Genomic DNA, 21,847 nt, shown 5'->3' with positions numbered 1-21,847 from the left:
AGTCACTCTCACTCAGATATCATATTAAAAACTGCAAACATTTCTCTTCATCCTATGGCAAAATGTGTAGAATTGCAGTAAATTATCTGTTAAACTGCTCATTTTGCTTCTACTCCCCATTGTGAAATGAAGAGAATTGCATGAAACCTTTTATAAAATTGCAAAATCATCTCTCCGGCCCATGGCAGACGGTGTAGAACTGCAGCAGACCCCATGGCAGACTGTGTAGAACTGCAGCAGACCCCATGGCAGACTGTGTAGAACTGCAGCAGACCCCATGGCAGACTGTGTAGAACTGCAGCAGACCCCATGGCAGACTGTGTAGAACTGCAGCAGACCCCATGGCAGACTGTGTAGAACTGCAGCAGACCCCATGGCAGACTGTGTAGAACTGCAGCAGACCCCATGGCAGACTGTGTAGAACTGCAGCAGACCCCATGGCAGACTGTGTAGAACTGCAGCAGACCCCATGGCAGACTGTGTAGAACTGCAGCAGACCCCATGGCAGACTGTGTAGAACTGCAGCAGACCCCATGGCAGACTGTGTAGAACTGCAGCAGACCCCATGGCAGACTGTGTAGAACTGCAGCAGACCCCATGGCAGACTGTGTAGAACTGCAGCAGACCCCATGGCAGACTGTGTAGAACTGCAGCAGACCCCATGGCAGACTGTGTAGAACTGCAGCAGACCCCATGGCAGACTGTGTAGAACTGCAGCAGACCCCATGGTAGACTGTGTAGAACTGCAGCAGACTTGCTTTAAAACTGCGACATTGCAGCCTCTGCTCCTGCCATGTTACATGTCACATGTCACACACATAGAAGTTGTTCGCTCTGTCTCTTTTTCTTTCTCAATACTGTTTGAGATCACACTTTTAACAAGCAACTTTAAAAGGCATTTCTAAAGTCATTAGCAAACCAGTTTATAAATGGTTTACAAAGGCTCCATTCATTTATGTTTAGGTTAAAGTAGGAGCATATACCTCTTGGGTAAGTAATCACTTTCAGAATGCAGCCTACTGAACTTTGCATGTTGATGGAGAGTTTTAATTGCAGGGGCCATACTATATACTGTACTACCTCTTACGGACAGCTGTTCCTGTATTCAAGTAACCAATGCACTCAGTATTTTATGACGGCTGGTGAAAGGAGAGAAAGCGTTGTCAGACCACAAGCACTCAAGTCCCAACCACATCTGGTATTACACTCAAAAGGAACGTTTCTAATCCAATAACAAATTATACAAATAACAACACAATCACAGGATTTGTGTCCGCACATGGTATTGAAATTCATCCCACCTGGCCCAAAACACCAATCTTTCTGAATGTGGCCATAATCCAATCACACGGGACGCATTTCAACACCAGGCATAGACAGAGTGCATTGTACATTGGCGAGGCATTGAACAGGAGATGGGAGTTCTTCTTACCTATTCACCACAATAACAGGATGGACTCAGATCGACCCGTCAGATCCCTGGAAACAAGGGGCTGCAATGTAAAGTGTCTGTGCAGGCACTAATCCCTCAGCCACATTTCTCCAACCCATCTCCTCCTGTAGGCTTTACTATTCCCCTGGCTGCAGAGCGGAAACGGCACATGGGGCTGCTGGGTATGCCACAGCATGTTATTGTCTCCTCTCTTTCTCAGACGGCTGGGGTCCAGCTGGCTCCTGCTATGTGTTATCATGTGAAAACCAACGGCGGGTCCCTTAACACATGGTGCAGGGCAGGGCAGGGCAGAGCAGGGCAGGGCAGGGCAGGCCATGCCAGGCGGTGACTAGATGGGTGATTGGTATGCAGTCAGATGTTCAATCCCTGGTCCTCATCTTGACCCTTTCTCTACCATCCTCTCTCTTCTCTCCCGCTCTCTCTCAGCCCTCTGGATAGGGGAGAGGGTGAGGCTGCATGCCCTGAGAATTGAGATAAAAAATTATCTGTCTTTTCAACTGATTTAAGGGTACTGGCTAAACCATGGAGCAACTAGGGAGCATGTATTATGTTGGCTATCATAATGATGTGTGATATGAATAGTTATCTGGGAGAAATCTTGTTTTGCTGTAGGCTGTATGAGTGCCACGTGTGCATCTTGAACACATGGCAGGTGCACCCAACCTTGGACACCACCAGTGGCAACACGTCATTCAGGGCAGGTGGGGCAGCCTAGCTCAGTGCTTTCTGTAGTGGTGGGGCAGTCAGCGGAAAATATGGAGTGTAGGGGTTGGTAATGTTCTCTAGTTGCGCCGTGATTGGCTTAGTGTTCTGTTACTCATGGGGACACTACGTCACTGCCAAATCTAAGGGTAGAGCCTGAAAATTCAAGCTCCTTGGGTGCTGCCATAGAGTTACATTAGAAGTGCCCATCCAAGAAGGCTCAATGTCATTGGCCATAGATAAATATGATGTCAAATCACGTTACATCTACAGTAGCTTGATTGGACTGATCATATCAACATCATACTTTCAAAATCTTAGCTAGCAGTCATCATCATTAATCAAGTTGACAATCTAATGGAAATCCTTTTTAATCTTTGTCATATGAAGAGAAATTATAGATAAAATGTATAAGTGCTCATTGGCCATTGGACATAAACATTACACAACAAGTTGGAAATCGCAAATTCAACAATGAGTGGTTTGGAAGGAATCAGTTGCTAACTGCAAGCATTGCAGAGCAATCACTAGCCTGCTATTCAGTGGAGTGGGTGTGTGGTCCCAATTCTGGGTTTAAGGGTCTCTTTTCCACATGTATAATAATGAACATTCAACATTGGCCATGCTGTCAATCCAGCATGATTTCTGCAGCGCTCAAAACAACTGTTAACTCAGAACTGGGAAATCTTCAAAATGTGACAAAATGTGCCCACGAAGGACTGCTGTGCCACCTTCCTGTTCAAGTGAGCACAGCACAACATGGTGAGTACAAAAATGTATTGTATGCTGCTGCATAAGTGATGTAATATGCCAGGGAGATATGTATTCCTTAGCTAATAAAGTAATACTAAGTGTATGTTGTGTAGTAAGCTGTTAGTAGCCCATGTGCCTCACCCTAATAATTTGGTCTATTTTTTCCTCTTAATTTCGCCTACTGTTCTGACTTGGTGGTGCACATGTAGCCTATATCCTATTTTAGAGAAATGTCATCATAGAATATTGTAAAAGCTTTCATTGTCTGCTTATATGCCCCCTTTATTTGTACTACGGTTCTGACTTGGTGTACAGGGAGAACACTGTAAGAATGGCCCTTTTCTGAATTCTGTTGTTGTACATTTCAAAAGTGCTGAACAAATAGATATATTGACGTCCTAGCTTGCTCATTAATGTCTTAATCGAAATTACGGATTGCCTCTTATCCCCTTGTTGTCCCCTTATGCCATAGTTTGTACATCTCAATTGTCAGTAGAAACCACATTTGTTTAAGCAAGTCAGCCATATCAGCTAAGTTTTTTTAAAGGCAGTAAATGAATCTGAATGAACTGTTTCGCTGCTAGACAAGGCTCCGCTGATAGCCAGGTGTAGCAGTGGTAAGGTGTTGGGACTGCTGTTGGGACAGCTTTGTGTAGGCCATGGCAGTTTGTGGGCACCGTTTGTCACCGCTATAGTACAATTAATGTATTGTTTAGTGTTGTGTTGTGTAGTGGCTTTGCTGGCATGCATCCCTATTATATTTATTTTGTTTGCCCCACCAACATTTACATGCTAAAATCGCCGCTGGTCCCCTCTTCTGTTTTAAACGCCAGTTGACTCAGCTGCCCAAGCTGTGTCTTCCATATGAAACTGCAGAATTGTATTTTTATTATTTATTTAACCTTTATTTAACTAGGCAGGACAAATTATTATTTACAATGATGGCCTACCCCGGCCAAACGCGGACGACGCTGGGCCAACTGTGCGCCGCCCTATGGGACTCCCAATCACGGCCGGATGTGATACAGCCTGGATTCGACCCAGTGACTGTAGTGACGCCTCTTGCACTTAAAGGCAGTTCTTTAGACGCCATTCGGGAGCCCAATACAGCGAGATTGATTCTAGTTTTTTGCCGGCTATATAGGCACGGCTGCGGCACACAGCAGTCTATTCACAAGCGTAGAGCTCAACAACAAAGATAGGGGGTGTGTGAAATTATTGGCAGCGTTTCAGGTGACTCCAGGAGACACCTAAAGCGGGACTTGCCAGTGTGTTTGAGGGAGTGTGCGTGTGTGTGTGTACGAGTGTGTGTGTGTGGAGCAGCCAACACACACTTACATTCGCTCACAACATGGCGATGAAGCGCCGAGAGACACGACGGCTCTCTCCCCACTAAATGCAACCATGTTCTGAGTGAAAGCAGGGTACTATGCCAAAGGGAAATACATTAACTAATAGCCAACTAATAGTCTATTTCAGAGAGGATCTAATTGCGGATTCCATTATATGCATGTTGCTAGCGATATAGCTGGCTGTAGAGACCCGCACGCTGCTTTACCCCTCTGCTGGAAATCAATGCTTTACATGGCGGTGGAGGCTATCTGGGTTTTCTATCTACTTTCGTTGGGCTTCTGTGGACCATCCGTTCAAGGTAAGTCGCTTAGCTTAATAGCACTGTTATTGACTTGCGCATGCCTTTCAAGTTAGTAATGTATTATATTATAGTTATCTTTCAGAACATGCAGGTGCGATAAGAAGAGATTGGTTAGTGAACACATTTGGCACCTTACTCGTTGCAGTGGTTGTATCTAACTGTTCAGTCTAGGTATCAGTACTATGGTAGGTCTATCTAGCAAAGGCTATAACGTTCTTACTTTTTTTCAATGGACTATTCGTCTTCCAGCACACGCTGTCGGGCTTCTCTTTATACCCAATGCTGGACTGCCGGTTACAAAGTTAGTTGCACATCTGCAACTATGTAACCATTATCTGCCTATAACGTATTTAATGTTACAGTGGAGGCAAGCGTTCTTTGAAGACATGTGCTGTGGAGTTGAGTTTGAGGAATGTGAGTTGCGTTTCAAGAGGTTTAAATAATGAGCGTTAAACATGTGGCCTGTGGGGTTTCTGCACAAATATCATTTTTCACAATTCAAAAGCGTTGCCGGTGGGACGTTTTTCAGATGTCACGATTTATAAATCTAATGCAATAACCCATATCGCTACAACAGGAGTTTGCCTCTAGTAAGGTGTATGCCTAAATAACACTGTTATTACAATTATTTATGAGCTGCTCTCATACCTTACACACGAAAACGTTTCTTATCAATTGTCACATAATTGTATTTATGTTTGTGCTCTTGCCTCGAAACAAATGAAGGCTTATTATATTTTGTGATGTTGGAATCGTCATATCGAACATGTGCCTTGTGTTTTGGAGGCTTGGGAGTGGATGCACTTGGTCGCTGCCTTTCAGGCATTTTGCGGTGGCCTTCAGATGAAGAAGGGAAGCGGTGATTTGAGAGCCAGGGAGCCACCGATAGGCGGCGAGGGAGCGAGGCAGGCAGGCGCTGAGCGAGAGAGACCAGCCACAGAATTTTCGACAAAGAAAAGTGCAGGAGCACGGGAGTAGAAACATGAAATAGGCCGATGGGATTTTGTTCTATCTGAAGTAGCTCACGTTAGAGGAAAGGCAAACATATTGGATCATTGCTTTGAAAAACGTGGAGGAATAGTGCTATCAGGGCTGACAATGTTTTTCCTGTTAATCAAGATGCATGGAGGAACTTCCCTGTTCTACCTGTATATGTACAAGTGAGACTTCAAGTATGGCTCACAAACCTATAGGATGGGTAAAGAGGTTGTTGATCATGTAATTTGGACTAATACATTTTCAAGGCTAGAGAACACAAACTGTGTTCCATGATAATGCATTTTCTACCCATTCTATCCATCATGTTGTCACAATGAGGTTTAAGCTGGAGATACAAACTACAGTACATTACCTTGAGGGGTTGTGTGTGTGTGCGTGCTCGTGTGTGTGTTTGGAACAGGCAACAGTGGCATGTGCTCATCACAAGGCCCACAGTAGTGTGTGTGAACATCTCCCTCAGCCCTCATACACCCTGGGGTGTGTTCCCACAGCCCACAGTGGAGCATTGTAGAGCCTTCACTGGACTGGTGGGAGCCTTCTTGTGTGTGTGTGTGTGTGTGTGTGTGTGTGTGTGTGTGTGTGTGTGTGTGTGTGTGTGTGTGTGTGTGTGTGTGTGTGTGTGTGTGTGAGAGAGTGGTATGTTTGGAGAGAGAAAGAGGAATGTTAAGGGTGGTGGGTTGGTTGGGAGGGTATTGTGGGAACTGGAGCTGGCGAATGGAGGTTGCTGGGTGGGAGTAGTGGGATAGTGGGGCAGGGATGAATTGACTGGAGAGAGTTTGGGTGCATGGGATGTCGCTGTATCAGATCCACAAACAAAGAGCTTGTTTTTTCCATTTGAAAGATCAAATGAAAATATGTCAACTCCGCTGAACTCATCAGGAACAAATGAATGCTGTGAGAGTGAGTGAGTGTCTGTGTGTTTAGACAAGCTCTCTCTCCCTCTAACCCAGTACTCCCGCTAGGAGTGTCACATGCACACCGACCAAATTACTGGGCTTTCACTGAACCCTCATCACTACGTCCTCTCTATGGTTCCCAGCGTTGTCTCCCATTCTCCTGTACTCTTTAATCCTGACTCCCTCTAGTCATCCTATCTCATCCATGGTCAACGATTTAATGCTCAGTGTTAATCAGCCCACTGACCCCTGCTTCAATTTGACTCCTCCTCACTCTTCCTACCTCTGTCTGAGGCTCGACTGACCTCTGTCCCTCCTAGTCCTTCATCATTGGCCCTGTTCAATGCCTCCCTCCCCTTCATTCCTTCCTTCCTCAATGTAATCACAGATATTAACTGGTTGTGATTGGTGAAAGTAGTAGGTTGGTAGGTAACCTTAGTTACCCATCCAATCATATATAGATCTGTTTTTTCCCCAGGAGTTGAGTTAGGAAGGATATCTAAATTGGAACAGGGCCTATATCCACCCAATCCATCCCTATTACATGCCACTGACTCAGTCCTAGGCTGCAGCACCCCACCTCAGCCCCTGTCTGCAGCACACTACATCAGCCCCTGTCTGCACCACCCTACATCAGCCCCTGTCTGCAGCACACTACATCAGCCCCTGTCTGCAGCACCCTACATCAGCCCCTGTCTGCAGCACACTACACCAGCCCCTGTCTGCAGCACACTACATCAGCCCCTGTCTGCAGCACCCTTCCTCAGCACCTGTCTGCAGCACCCCACCTCAGCACCTGTCTGCAGCACCCTACATCAGCCCCTGTCTGCAGCACCCTACATCAGCCCCTGTCTGCAGCACACTACATCAGCCCCTGTCTGCAGCACCCTACATCAGCCCCTGTCTGCAGCACCCTACCTCAGCCCCTGTCTGCAGCACCCCACCTCAGCCCCTGTCTGCAGCACCCTACCTCAGCCCCTGTCTGCAGCACCCCACCTCAGCCCCTGGAGGATGCTTGTGAACAAGTCCTGCTTAATAAAGATAATTGCATTTCTTTGTGAGCTGTTCTGTAAATGGAGTAATTATGTTAAGTTTGTTGCATCAATGACTATGCGCTTGGCTAAAGTCATTAGCATTATTTGAACTTTGTCTGGCAAAAATCCGCTTGTAATCCAAGCCGTCTTATTTTATTTATTGTGCCCGTATCTCAATCCCTTGGTTCTTGAGGTGTGATTGCTGTGTTTCTGACAGCTCAGTGGGGTGGAAAGGGCATGTTTATAAGCATGCTGAGTGTAGTATGTGTCTTTGTGTGTGTCTGACTATGCCTACATGTGTGCGTACTAGGATTGTGAGGTATCCAGATTGTCATACCGTCATACCATTTCTCTACCATACCTGGGTATACGGTATTACCGAATGTCATATCTGGGGTGCACATTTTTTGACGCACAAAACAATTTAGGCAACAGCGATCTTAATCCAAGAGGGAATTGAATGTCTCTGCTGTAACCAAGAAGCTGGATCTTGACATCTAGCCACCTAGCTAGCAAGTCAGCAAACCAAATGGATAGCTGTAGCCCTGAGTCAGATATGATTTATTTGACACATCTTAGATTTCTTATAGTTATACTTAACTTATAGTTATAAGCAGTGGCGTAGGACGCAACCCCCGCAACGGCATTGAAAATCATACCGTCTGTATTTCGAAATACCCCGGTATATGGTATAAACAGCATATCGCCCAAGCCTAGTGCCTACTCTATTTGTATGTGAGTGCATCTTGATCCCCCTGGAGATACACAGCTAAATTAGGATGCATATTATTTAAAGAGGCCCCAGGCTGAATTTGAGCTGCATATCTTTGTCCAGTGAAGATGTTGGTTTGTATGGCTGGCCGAGTGTTTCTGTTCATGTTTGGTAGTGTCAGAGGACCAATCCTAGTCTCAGAGGTGGTATAAAGGACTGTTCAGTAACAGAGGGAAGTAGCTTGAATGAGACAGGAAGACTTTCACTTTTACTGTATGTCTGGCCTCTGGTGTCTACTGGGCTCTTTATTGTGGTGGTCGTCTTCAGGTTCAGGGTTTCTGTGGTTGCACAAGTTGGTGGTTGCCTGTAAGTGGTTCAGAGAGCTTCCCTTTGACTTTAACCAGATTACTGTCAAATATTAGACGAGTAGTCAGGAAGCTTACGATGCAGAGGCATTGATGCCTTTGACCATTAATATGGTCAAATCCCGAAACTATCATTTAGAGAGAAATAAAATGATTATTCTTTCAGTGAAATACGGAACCGCTACGTATTTTATCTAACGGGTGGCATCCCTAAGTCTAAATATTGCTGTTACATTGCACAACCTTCAATGTTATGTCATAATTATGTAAAATTCTGGCAAATTAATTACGGTCTTTGTTAGGAAGAAATGGTCTTCACACAGTTCGCAACGAGACAGGCGGCCCAAACTGCTGCATATACCCTGACTCTGCTTGCACTGAACACAAGAGAAGTGACACAATTTTCCTAGTTAATATTGCCTGCTAACATGAATTTATTTGAACTAAATATGCTTCTGTGTATTGATTTTAAGAAAGGCATTGATGTTTATGGTTAGGTACATTTGTGCAACGACTGTGCTTTTTTCGCAAATGCGCTTTGGTTAAATCATCACCCGTTTGGCGAAGTTGAAGTAGGCTGTGATTCGATGATACATTAACAGGCACCGCATTGATTATATGCAACGCAGGACAAGCTAGTTAAACTAGTAATATCATCAACCATGTGGAGTTAACTAGTGATTATGTGAAGATTGATTGTTTTTTATAAGATACGTTTAATGCTAGCTAGCAACTTACCTTGGCTCCTTGCAGCCACAAGGTCCTTTTGACGCTGCACTCGCATAACAGGTGGTCAGCCTGCCACGCAGTTTCCTCGTGGATTGCTATGTAATCGGCCATAGTCGGCGTCCAAAAAGGCCGATTACCGATTGTTATCAAAACTTGAATTCGGCCCTAATTAATCGGCCGACCTCTACTTCATACTATCATGTGTGTGTAGTAACACTGTAATTGCCCCCTAGTAACAATATTGTATATAATGGAGTGGAATGTTTTTTGTTGTTATTACCGTTGCGCCATTTCAACTTTTCTGTGGTATACTTTTGATCTGCACCAGAAAGTTTTATTTGTATGTGTAACGTACGTCATGATGTTGAGATCCATCCACCTGTGAATGTAAGACGTCCATCTTCCTGCACTGTTAGAGATGTCTGGTCTCTGAAGCCTCTTTCCCTGCTCTGATGGCTGCCAGCTGGGATACGTGCAGAGCTCATTCTGTTCAATTAGACTGCACCTACATCTCTGTAGGCTGACGTCTAGGATTCCTCTAAGTTTCTCAAAGCAACCTTTACACTTAAGCCAACTCCGCACTAAAAAGGGTTATTGGTTATTGGTTGATGTATAGCTACTTATTTGCCTCATCTCTGCAATCGGTTTGGGATGATTATTTAATCAATCACAACACATAGGCCTACTCCTTTTACATGGTCACGGACGACTGCTACACTGCATGACCCTCTCAAGTCCATTTCCCAGTACTGGCTGTGGGGAGTTCCCACTGGCTGTGGGGAGTTTTGATGTTCGCTAGAAATACATATCAGTGCCAACTGGACTTCAGAGAGAGCGTTGTGAGTATTGATGCCCCCCCCCCCCCTCCCCGGGCTATAAACAGCCCAGGATCAATAGTGCTGGATCAATATGCTGTGTGATACGTTTATCACAGGGATGGGTCCAGTCAGATGATCCCCAGAGTATTACACTACAGCTAGGGCTGAATGTTAAAACACTCAGGTGCTGCTGCTGTGTGCCCACTGCCTACTGTCGGCTAGTTTTAACAGGACGATACTGCTATCTGGAAGGAAAGTAGTTGATTTGATGGATTCATGTTTGTATTGTATAATGCCACACGGTAACTTCATCAATATATTTGTTTTAGATTGTTCTTATTTATTATGTCTGGCTCATTATGGTTTGTCAGCTGTGTTATCTAAGGGATAATCATGTTGCCGTTAAAAGACGTGTCTGTGTGGTAAACGAGTCACAAGCTACAGGCTACATGTTTTTGTTCTGTTGCTAGTGTGTGTGTGTGTGTGTGTGTGTGTGTGTGTGTGTGTGTGTGTGTGTGTGTGTGTGTGTGTGTGTGTGTGTGTGTGTGTGTGTGTGTGTGTGTGTGTGTGTGTGTGTGTGTGTGTGTGTGTGTGTGTGTGTGTGAGAGCAGGGTCTCTTCCTCACGGCGCTGGTTGGGTAAACAGTCATGCGATCACATTCCTTCCATTCCGCACTGCTGTCTGCTCAGTCACATGACCAAGGAGGAGTAGCATGGGGCTTGTGGTGGGGAGGGGGACTGAGGAGGGGAGGGGCCGCTGCATGAGGGGAGAGAACCCTGATTGAGTAGGCAAGGTGCAGAGTAGGGCCCAGACCCAAATCAATCCCTAGCCCCTACCTCTAAACACTATTTGCACATCTGAAAATATAAGAAGGGTATAAACAATATGGTATAGATCGAGCCCTGAATGCTGATTGGCTGACAGCTGTGGTATATCAGACCGTATACCATGGGTATGACAAAACATGTTTTTTACTGCTCTAATTACGTTGGTAACCAGTTTATAATAGCGATAAGGCACCTCGGGGGTTTGTGGTATATGGCCAATATACCACGGTTAAGGGCTGTATCCAGGAACTCCACGTTGCGTTGTGCTTAAGAACAGCAGCCCTTAGCCCTGGTATATTGACCATATACCATACCCCCTCGTACCTTATTGCTTAATTAACCCTCTTTTGTGCTAGGTGAGGTTTTCCACCATATTGCTTAATCCAATCAATGACTGTATATATGAATGGACAAAGCCATTGATCATGTGACACCATTCATTCCTACGTGAAGAGTCAATAGCGCATTGAAGCCAAATGAAGTCGCTGAAGATGTCGTCTCATGGAGACATAACATGCGTAATTTGAGCTGCTCCAGGAAGCGACATTGCAGGCTAGCTCAGTGCTGCCCCCTCTTATTGAGTGACTCAAGTCGAAGGCCGACCGGGGTACGGTATGCTTCCATTAGCAATTAAATTATCCTTATAGCTTCTTTTGGGTGCGATTTGAAAAATAATAGTTTTAAGGACATACATCTGGTGAATTAGAAGCAATTATTGGTAACATGATTGTAGTGTAATTTTTATTTATTATCATGAAGATTGACCACAAAGATCGCCACTTTTCCATTCACTATAATGAGGGATCCCGTTTTCTGCAAACAATGCCTGCAGTACCGTGTTTGGCCTTGAACTTCGGTGGCTTCAATAAGAGGGGGCAGTCGTTCTCCGCTGCATCCAATTTAAGAGACTGAAGGGGTTCAGTAGAAGCAGGAGCTAGGGGTTTATATTGGACTGGGCATAAGAGGTTGTACAGAGTACACATGGGCATACATACACAAACAAAACGGTGTAGCCTGTGACACAAATCCAACCATGATGTATGTATGTACAGTTGCGGTCAAATATATTGTCCCCCTTGCACCATTCACTATTTCTTCTAAAATAAGTTGAAATTGAAAAAACGTTTGGTCTTCACACGTATTTGTTTGGTTTACAACTGCACAGAACACCCCTCAAAAAATCTCAATTTAAAATGATTTATCTCACTTAAAAGTCCAAAAATGGACTACGTTATTAAAAATTCAAATTAATTTGGTTGGAGGCAAGTGAGTCTCGTTTACTATGTCGTTTTTCTCACCTGTGGTAAGTTGCAGGTGCCTACAGGGTAAAAATAGCAATTTAACCCGTTTTAAAAAGACAAAACAGAACATTCTAACCAGTATATGACCAATGTATCATCTTGATTCATAACAAACCACCACTCGGTTTCTATCAGTGCTGTTGATCTCTGCCTCGTGATACTATCAAGTGTCTCCCTCCGAAACCACTTGGTTGAATTGATCAAATCAAATCTCACAGACACAATAATAAAACGTCAGGGGGGGAGTTCTGGGTTTTTAATAGTCCGTGTCCCTCTCTCTCCAACCCTGCAGCTACAGTATATGACCTTGTGGTTGCCCTGGATGGGCTTTTCCCTCCTGCAGCCTCCCGTCCGTCCCATGTTAGTTTTGTTGCTGGTGTTGTTGACCCATTGATGTAGCCGTGGCCGCACCGAGGCCCCTAGCCATATGCTGCTCTGAGGCCATTTGTAAAGCCTATAGGAGCACAGGGCTGTGATTGGAGCAGCCCAGGATTTGCATGAATGAGTACTGTACACAGAGCGAGCACACCAGCAGTCATGAAGCACTGGAGGGGAACAAATGCTAGCTCAGGCCATGTTTCTCTTCTCTGTTGTTTCTCTCCCCCCCTCTTCTTTCTCTCCCTCTCTCTCTCTCTGTCTCTCTCCCCATATATGTATCTGTCTGCCTCCTATTGTTAATATGTTGCAGACTGTCCTTTCGAGTAGAAATGTAAACACGAGAGGGAAAGAGTCTATCTCCCTGGGCCTCTCCTACCTCTCCTGAACTGCATTATGATTGGTCACTACTGTACGCCTGGCCTATATGATAAACAGTATGAATATGATAAAGAGTATAAATCCAGTTTGTGCCAACTTGAGAGCGGTGTGAAAACTCATGTGGGTGACTGTGAGAAACGTGCTGTAGCTGAACCGCTGGCGGGCGCAGCTGGAACGGCCAGCACCTGACACTGTAGCTGGAACGGCCAGCACCTGACGCTACAGCTGGAACGGCCAGCACCTGACGCTGCAGCTGGAACGGCCAGCACCTGACGCTGCAGCTGGAACGGCCAGCACCTGACGCTGCAGCTGGAACGGCCAGCACCTGACGCTGCAGCTGGAACGGCCAGCACCTGACGCTGCAGCTGGAACGGCCAGCACCTGACGCTGCAGCTGGAACGGCCAGCACCTGACGCTGCAGCTGGAACGGCCAGCACCTGACACTGCAGCTGGAACGGCCAGCACCTGACACTGCAGCTGGAACGGCCAGCACCTGACACTGCAGCTGGAATGGCCAGCACCTGACACTGCAGCTGGAACGGCCAGCACCTGACACTGCAGCTGCTGCTGGGGTTGTGTGCCTTTCTCCACTCAGTGTGAGACTCAAACTCTACTCAGCCTGTCCTGGATGGAATTACAGCATGTGGATATTACTCTTGAGAATCAACCTGAAACTCACCACCAAGGCAATGTATTGTTTAGTGTTTCCCAACTTCTCCATTGTTGTAGTTTGGTCCAGAGCAAGACAAGGTGCATAGATGGAGCAGAATGAATATGACCCACACTGTGTGAAATTTAAGGCAATATGCAGTATATTCCATGTCGTATGCCAAAACTGGACTGGCCATAGGGCAGTTTTGGCAAGTGCCAGACGTGTTGGTCCATCGTCAGTCCTGTGGGCCTGTCTAATTGCGTAGAATGATCATAATTTTGCTAATAATGCAGGCCTAGAAGAAACATGAGGACGAAAACAAGAGCCAGAGTGTGTGCTAACAGGGGAAGGCCCCTTGCCTCCCCTTCAGAGAGAGATATTGATGTGCTTTACCTCTTCGCCCTCCACTAGACAGTGATTCCGTTTTTCTTCAGGAAGAATCTGATAACATTATACCCTACTTCAGCAGGCTGTAGGTGACACAGATAAAAGCTATTAGGTTAAATGTTTAGACAATTGTGAGGTATGTTTGGCTGTATAAAATTGGCGGAATGTCAATGTTATGGTACAGGGAGCTCCCTAGCGTGTGGTGAAACTGGAGAGTCCCTCCCTGCCCACCTTGGTTAATGGCTGCCTGGGACTTTCCTCCTTGTTGCTGCAATGTTTGACAACTGATTTTAATGACCCTTCCTACTATGCATACCTGTTATGATAAATGTCTTTATTGTACAGTTATTCATTTAGATACAATATCGTGTATTTGTGTAATAATTATGAGGATATGGACATTAAAGTTAAATAAAGGTTAAATATATATATGTATATTTTTTAAATATGGACATTAGCAGCTACCTTTTCCAAAGCCACATATAGTTGATATAGACGTTTTCAACTACTGTAGTTACGCCACTGGACCACAAATTGTAAAAAAAAAAAAAAAAAAATGTATATATATATTTAAATAAGGATAATAAGGTAATATTCCTGTGAGTGAGTGGGTAGGCGGAAGCCCTTTGTCTTCATGCACATAAAGTTGGTTGATTTTTATGCTGACACACACACAAACAGGGGCAAACGCATGTTCCAACGTCCTGCTGATCGTCAGACTGTATTTGCACACTGCTATCAATCAGCCCATCTGTCTCTGTCCACCCTTTCCGTAGGGCTGGCGCAGTGCACATAATGTTCCCTGCTCCTGTGGGTACACACACACATTCACACACGTACACACACACGTATCCACACATGTAGACCTACACGCACGCACACAGTCAAACACAAACATACACGCGCAAACAGTCATACACGTGCAAACGCACATACCAGGGTTTCCGTTAGCGGTGATAGCATTGCTGAGCTTATAATGAGAATATCCGGTAAATTAAAATGCTACCGGTCAAATGTCTGGCGCCACATTTTCAAAATGGAAACCCTAAAATAGACACACAAAAGTACAGGCGCTCTTCCATGCATCATACATTCGCGGTTCAGCAAGAAAACAGCCGTTGTGTGACAGATCCCAGTACACTATCTATCGTTCCTGAATAGATATGGACAAATGTGTTTAAACTATTTCTATTGAAATATGATGCATTTAGTCAAACCAGAGCCACAGTTTGTGTGCAGTAATAATGTTTCTGATAACAGTAGAGATTCATATCCAGACAGTTCATTGATTGAATGACCAGTGTCTGTATGTCTGTATGGAAGTTACCCTATCATTTGCTTTGCTAAGAAATAAAGCCACAAAATAAAACCACGAAAGAGATCCTAGAAAGACCATTATTTGGAGTTTTATATGATTTAGTGAAAGTAAAGTTAATCTATTTTATAAAGGCCTAGCTGATTGAGTCTTTTTTGACAACTGGTGTATGCCCTATACATTATCCACCTGTTTACTCTTTCTCTCCTCTTTCTCATATGTATTTGTCGCGTACACATATTTGCAGATGTTATTGCAGGTGCAGTGAAATGCTTATGTTTCTAGCACAAACAGTGCAGTAATACCTAACAATACAGAACAATACACACAAATCCAAAGAATAAAAATAAAGACGTTAAGAAATATCAGAACGAGCAATGTCAGAGTCCGGAATATATATATAAATACAGTGGGGCAAAAAAGTATTTAATCAGCCACCAATTGTGCAAGTTCTCCCACTTAAAAAGATGAGAGAGGCCTGTAATTGTCATCATAGGTACACTTCAACTATGACAGACAAAATGAGAAAAAAAAATCCAGAAAATCACATTGTAGGATTTTTAATGAATTTATTTGCAAATTATGGTGGAAAATAAGTATTTGGTCACCTACAAACAAGCAAAATTCTGGCTCTCACAGACCTGTAACTTCTTCTTTAAGAGGCTCCTCTGTCCTCCACTCGTTACCTGTATTATTGGCACCTGTTTGAACTTGTTATCAGTATAAAAGACACCTGTCCACAACCTCAAACAGTCACACTCCAAACTCCACTATGGCCAAGACCAAAGAGCTGTCAAAGGACACCAGAAACAAAATTGTAGACCTGCACCAGGCTGGGAAGACTGAATCTGCAATAGGTAAGCAGCTTGGTTTGAAGAAATCAACTGTGTGAGCAATTATTAGGAAATGGAAGACATACAAGACCACTGATAATCTCCCTCGATCTGGGGCTCCACGCGAGATCTCACACCGTGGGGTCAAAATGATCACAAGAACGGTGAGCAAAAATCCCAGAACCACACGGGGGGACCTAGTGAATGACCTGCAGAGAGCTGGGACCAAAGTAACAAAGCCTACCATCAGTAACACACTACGCCGCCAGGGACTCAAATCCTGCAGTGCCAGACGTGTCCCCCTGCTTAAGCCAGTACATGTCCAGGCCCGTCTGAAGTTTTCTAGAGAGCATTTGGATGATCCAGAAGAAGATTGGGAGAATGTCATATGGTCAGATGAAACCAAAATAGAACTTTTTGGTAAAAACTCAACTCGTCGTGTTTGGAGGACAAAGAATGCTGAGTTGCATCCAAAGAACACCATACCTACTGTGAAGCATGGGGGTGGAATCATCATGCTTTGGGGCTGTTTTTCTGCAAAGGGACCAGGACGACTGATCCGTGTAAAGGAAAGAATGAATGGGGCCATGTATCGTGAGATTTTGAGTGAAAACCTCCTTCCATCCGCAAGGGCATTGAAGATGAAACATGGCTGGGTCTTTCAGCATGACAATGATCCCAAACACACCGCCCGGGCAACGAAGGAGTGGCTTCGTAAGAAGCATTTCAAGGTCCTGGAGTGGCCTAGCCAGTCTCCAGATCTCAACCCCATAGAAAATCTTTGGAGGGAGTTGAAAGTCCGTGTTGCCCAGCAACAGCCCCAAAACATCGCTGCTCTAGAGGAGATCTGCATGGAGGAATGGGCCAAAATACCAGCAACAGTGTGTGAAAACCTTGTGAAGACTTACAGAAAACGTTTGACCTCTGCCATTGCCAACAAAGGGTATATAACAAAGTATTGAGATAAACTTTTGTTATTGACCAAATACTTATTTTCCACCATAATTTGCAAATAAATTAATAAAAAATCCTACAATGTGATTTTCTGGATTTTTTATTCTCATTTCGTCTGTCATAGTTGAAGTGTACCTATGATGAAAATTACAGGCCTCTCTCATCTTTTTAAGTGGGAGAACTTGCACAATTGGTGGCTGACTAAATACTTTTTTGCCCCACTGTATATATATATTCCAGACTCATACACTACCGTCACTTAGAAATGTCCTTGTTTTTGAAAGAAAAGCAAATTTTTTGTCCATTAAAATAACATAAAATTGATCAGAAATACAGTGTAGACATTGTTAATGTTGTAAATGACTATTGTAGCTGGAAACGGCTGATTTGTAATGGATTATCTACATAGGCGTACAGAGGTCCATTATCAGCAACCATCACTCCTGTGTTCCAATGACACGTTGTGTTAGCTAATCCAAGTTTATAATTTTAAAAGGCTAATTGCTCATTAGAAAACCCTTTTGCAATTATGTTAGCACAGCTGAAAACTGTTGTGCTGATAAAGAAGCAATAAAACTGGCCTTTAGATTAGTTGAGTATCTGGAGCATCAGCATTTGTGGGTTCGATTACAGGCTCAAAATCTCCAGAAACAAAGAACTTTCTTCTAAAACTCGTCAGTCTATTCTTGATGTGCTGCACCATGAGCTGGACCGTCTCTTTGGCAGAGGGTAGCTTGGGGTGGGGAATGAAGTGGGCGGCTTTGGAAAACCAGTCCACTACTGTCAGGATGGCGGTGTTGCCATCAGACAGGACAAGACCCGTGACAAAGTCCAAGGGTATGTGAGACCAGGGACGGTGAGGGACAGGCAGTGGTTGAAGGAGACCAGCCCGAGCTTCCCGATGAGTGTTGTTCTGCGCACAGACCATGCAGGCGGGACGGGGACGTCCGGGACCATGGTCGGTCACAAAAAGTGTTGCCGCACAAAGGCCAGGGTCCAACGGGAGCCCGGGTGGCAGGCAAGCCTGGAAGAGTGGGCCCACTCCAGGACTGAGGAGCGGACAGCATCAGGAACAAAAATCTGGTTATCTGGGCCCCCTGGGGTTCGGCTGGGAACGCTGCGCCTCACGGACCTGCTTCCCTATTCCCTGGCTGAGTGCCAGGCACAAGGTGAGAAGGATGGTCTCGGGGTCCGAGGGTGTAGCCGCGGGGCTATGGCGGCATGACAGCGCATCCGGCTTGATATTCTTGGATCCCGGTTGGTAGTAGAGGGAGAAGTTAAACCGGGTGAAAAGCAGGGCCCACTTAGCTTGACTGGAATTGAAACGCTTGGCAGTGCGGAGATATTCCAGGCTCTTGTGATCCGTCCACACAATGAACGGATGTTCCGCCCCCTCCAACCAGTGTCTCCACTCCTCCAAAGCCATCTTCATGCCGAGAAGCTCACAATTTCCCAAATCGTAATTCCTCTCCGTGGCCTTGAGGCAGTGGGAGAAGAAGGGGCAGGGATGTAACTTGAGGTCCAGGGCAGAACGCTGGGACAGGACAGCCTCCACTCCGACATCCGAAGCATCGGCTTCCACCCCGAACTGACGGGACGGGTCAGGATGAACCAATATGGGAGCTGTGCTTGAGGTCCCGGAATGCCTGGTCAGCAGCTGGGGACCTCTATCCATCTCTCTCTCCCATTCTCACTCCTTTTCTTCCCTCTCTCTGTATTGTGATTTTTCTCTCTCTTGCTTCCTCTCTCCCTCTTTCAGTCTCTCCCTCTCTCTTTCAGTTCCCTCCCTCATCCCTCCCTCCTGCTCTCTCTCTCTCCCTCCCTCCCACTCTCTGTCCCTCCCTCCCGCTCTCTCTCCCTCCAAGCCCCCCCCCCCCTCCTCTCTCTCTCTCAGGCAGAGTGTGTGCGTGTAAGCTACGAGCTCCCTGCCATGTTGTCCATTCACCATGGCTCAGTATGAATGCCCAGCAGGGGTCTTCTGGAGTGGACCCCACCCCCCCTGAGCCCAGACTCTACTGCACATGCTCAGATGGATATCGCATAGCCCCCATATTCGCCATCCGTACTAGACAGGCATAACATCTCTGAGTGATGATAACTCTGTATGTGTGTGTGTGTGTGTGTGTGTGTGTGTGTGTGTGTGTGTGTGTGTGTGTGTGTGTGTGTGTGTGTGTGTGCGTGCGTGCGTGCGTGCGTGCGTGCGTGCGTGCGTGCGTGCGTGCGTGCGTGTGTTTCTGTGTCTGTTAAGGACAGTCTCCTCTAGTGTAGTCTGTTTCAGTGCTGTAATATGTTGCGGTTGTGGTCTGTCTCTCTTCACAGGGTGGTTGATGTGATTACTGTAGCTGGAGGTGGTAGTGTGGGTCATTGTGTGTATGTGGGGTAATGGCTTCCACACAGAAGGGTCCAGTAAAACCTCTGGCAGGGAGCAGGGAAATGGCAGCAAACAGTTTAATGACTTAATAAGACCTAATTAGTGTAAATGGAGGAGAAGAGAGCAGAGCAGTGGAGGTGAGCTGGGGTGACTGAGTGTGCCTTGGCTACAGCAGCCAGACATACAGCAGGCAGCTCTCGTTTATTAGCTGATGAAAAGTAGGCCAACTCCTCTGATGTGTTTGTTCATCCCAGGGACACCTCTGGATAACAGAACAGCACACTGCTGCTTTCAGGTGCTCTCGTGCTATCTCTTTCACACTCGCACGCGCACACACACACACACGCACACACACACACACACACACACACACACACACACACACACACACACACACACACACACACACACACACACACACACACACACACACACACACACACGCACAAACAGGGACAATGGAGCTTTGTGTGTATAAGTGTGTGTGTGTTTGTTATGTGTGTTGTGTGTGTGTCAGATGTATGCCAGGGCGTGGTGTGTGTAGTGTGTAGTGGATGCTTTGAGAGCATTACCCTGCTCTGAGACAGGGGTGGTGGAGGGTCAGCCCTCATTTAATCAAGGAAATAATTCCATCTCCCATTAAGTTAATTAATACAAGGCCTCGCTCAAAACAGAACCAGAGGGAAACCCACCCGGGGGAACAATAGATACAGTGCATTCAGAAAGTATTCAGACCCCTTGACTTTTTTCACATTTTGTGATGTTACAGCCTTATTCTAAACTGGATTAAATAGTTTTAATACACATCAATCTACACACAATACCCCATAATGACAAAGCAGGTTTTTAGAAATGTTAGCAAATTTATTACAAATAAAACACTTAAATATCACATTTACATAAATATTCAGACCTTTTACTCAGTACTTTGTTGAAGCACCTTTGGCAGCGATTACAGCCTCGAGTCTTCTTGAGTATGACGCTACAAGCTTGGCACATTTGTATTCGGGTAGTTTCTCCCATTCTTCTCTGCAGATCCTCTCAAGCTTTGTCAGGTTGGATGAGGAATGTCGCTGCACAGCTATTTTCAGGTATCTCCAGAGATGTTCGATCAGGTTCAAGTCTGGGCTCTGGCTGGGCCACTCAAGGACATTCAGAGACTTGTCCTGAATCACATCTTGGCTGTGTGCTTAGGGACGTTGTCCTGTTGGAAGGTGAACCTTCGCCCCAGTCTGAAGTCCTGAGCACTTTGGAGCAGGTTTTTATCAAGGATCTCTCTGTACTTTGCTTTGTTCATCTTTCCGTTGATCCTGACTAGTCTCCCAGTCCCTGCCGCTGAAAAACATCCCCACAGCATGATGCTGCCACCACCATGCTTCACGGTAGGGATGGTGCCAGGTTTCCTCCACGCATTCAGGCCAAAGAGTTCAATCTTGGTATCATCAGACCTGAGAATCTTGTTTCTCATGGTCAGAGTCCTTTAGGTGCCTTTTGGCAAACTCCATGCGGGCTGTCATGTGCCTTTTACTGAGGAGTGGCTTCCGTCTTGCCAATCTACCATAAAGGCCTGATTGGTGGAGATGAGATGGTTGTCCTCCTGGAAGGTTCTCCCATCTCCACAGAGGAACTCTGGAGCTCTGTCAGAGTGACTCCAATCATGTTGTAGAAACATCTCAAGGATAATCAATAGAAACAGGAAGCACTAGATCTGAATTTTGAGTTTTAGTTATGTAAATAAAGTATTTCTGTAATTCTTTTTTTTAATAAATTAGCAAACATTTCTAAAAACCTGTTTTCGACTTTGTCATTATGGGGTATTGTGTGTAGATTCGCGGGGAACATTTTTTATGTAATACATTTTAGAATAAGGCTGTAACGTAACAAAATGTGGAAAAGGGGAAGGGGTCTGAATACTTTTAATCCTTGTTATTTGTTGCTTGCAATATGCTGTGTTTTTGGCAGAGGTGTTGACTCGAGTCACATGACTAAATATTATGACTTGCAACTCGACTTTGACTTTAACACCAATGATTCGTGACTTGACTTGGACTTGAGCCTTGTGACTCTACCTGACTTGATACCCTCCACAAGCCCAAATATTAAAAATGATGCTATTAAAAAAAGTGTGCAGCATCAACTCTTCATTTAACGGATTACAGTTTGAATCGGACAGCAGCCAATCAAATTGTGCCAGTTGAGAAAAAGTTGTGTGTGGCAGTGCAGAGGAACGTCGGCGGGTGAATTCAGATGGAGCCCTTGGAAAGATGATACCCAAAATTATTATTTTCGGATATAAAGACTACGCTGTATCAACAAAAAACAGATTGCAACTTGCA

At 45.2% G+C, this 21,847-nt stretch overlaps 1 protein-coding gene across 6 annotated transcripts in view; it reads left to right on the top strand.

Annotated features, from left to right (window-relative positions):
- The first annotated feature begins 4,179 nt into the window (after nucleotides 1-4,179).
- The window catches only part of igdcc4 (immunoglobulin superfamily, DCC subclass, member 4), a 50,187-nt gene continuing 32,519 nt past the window's right edge, over nucleotides 4,180-21,847 (top strand). For 2 of the 6 annotated variants that reach the window (XM_038991778.1, XM_038991769.1), the window contains exon 1: nucleotides 4,180-4,559. In XM_038991778.1, the coding sequence (XP_038847706.1) occupies nucleotides 4,415-4,559 (145 nt within the window). In that variant the 5' untranslated portion in view covers nucleotides 4,180-4,414. The remainder of the gene's footprint in view (nucleotides 4,560-21,847) is intronic. The other 4 variants (XM_038991785.1, XM_038991761.1, XM_038991752.1 and 1 more) reach the window with 3 other exon arrangements.

Source organism: Salvelinus namaycush, chromosome 1, assembly GCF_016432855.1.
Source record: "Salvelinus namaycush isolate Seneca chromosome 1, SaNama_1.0, whole genome shotgun sequence".
Lineage (NCBI taxonomy): Eukaryota > Metazoa > Chordata > Actinopteri > Salmoniformes > Salmonidae > Salvelinus > Salvelinus namaycush.
Note: the sequence above shows the minus strand (reverse complement) of the source record. Positions and strands in the feature narration are given on the sequence as shown.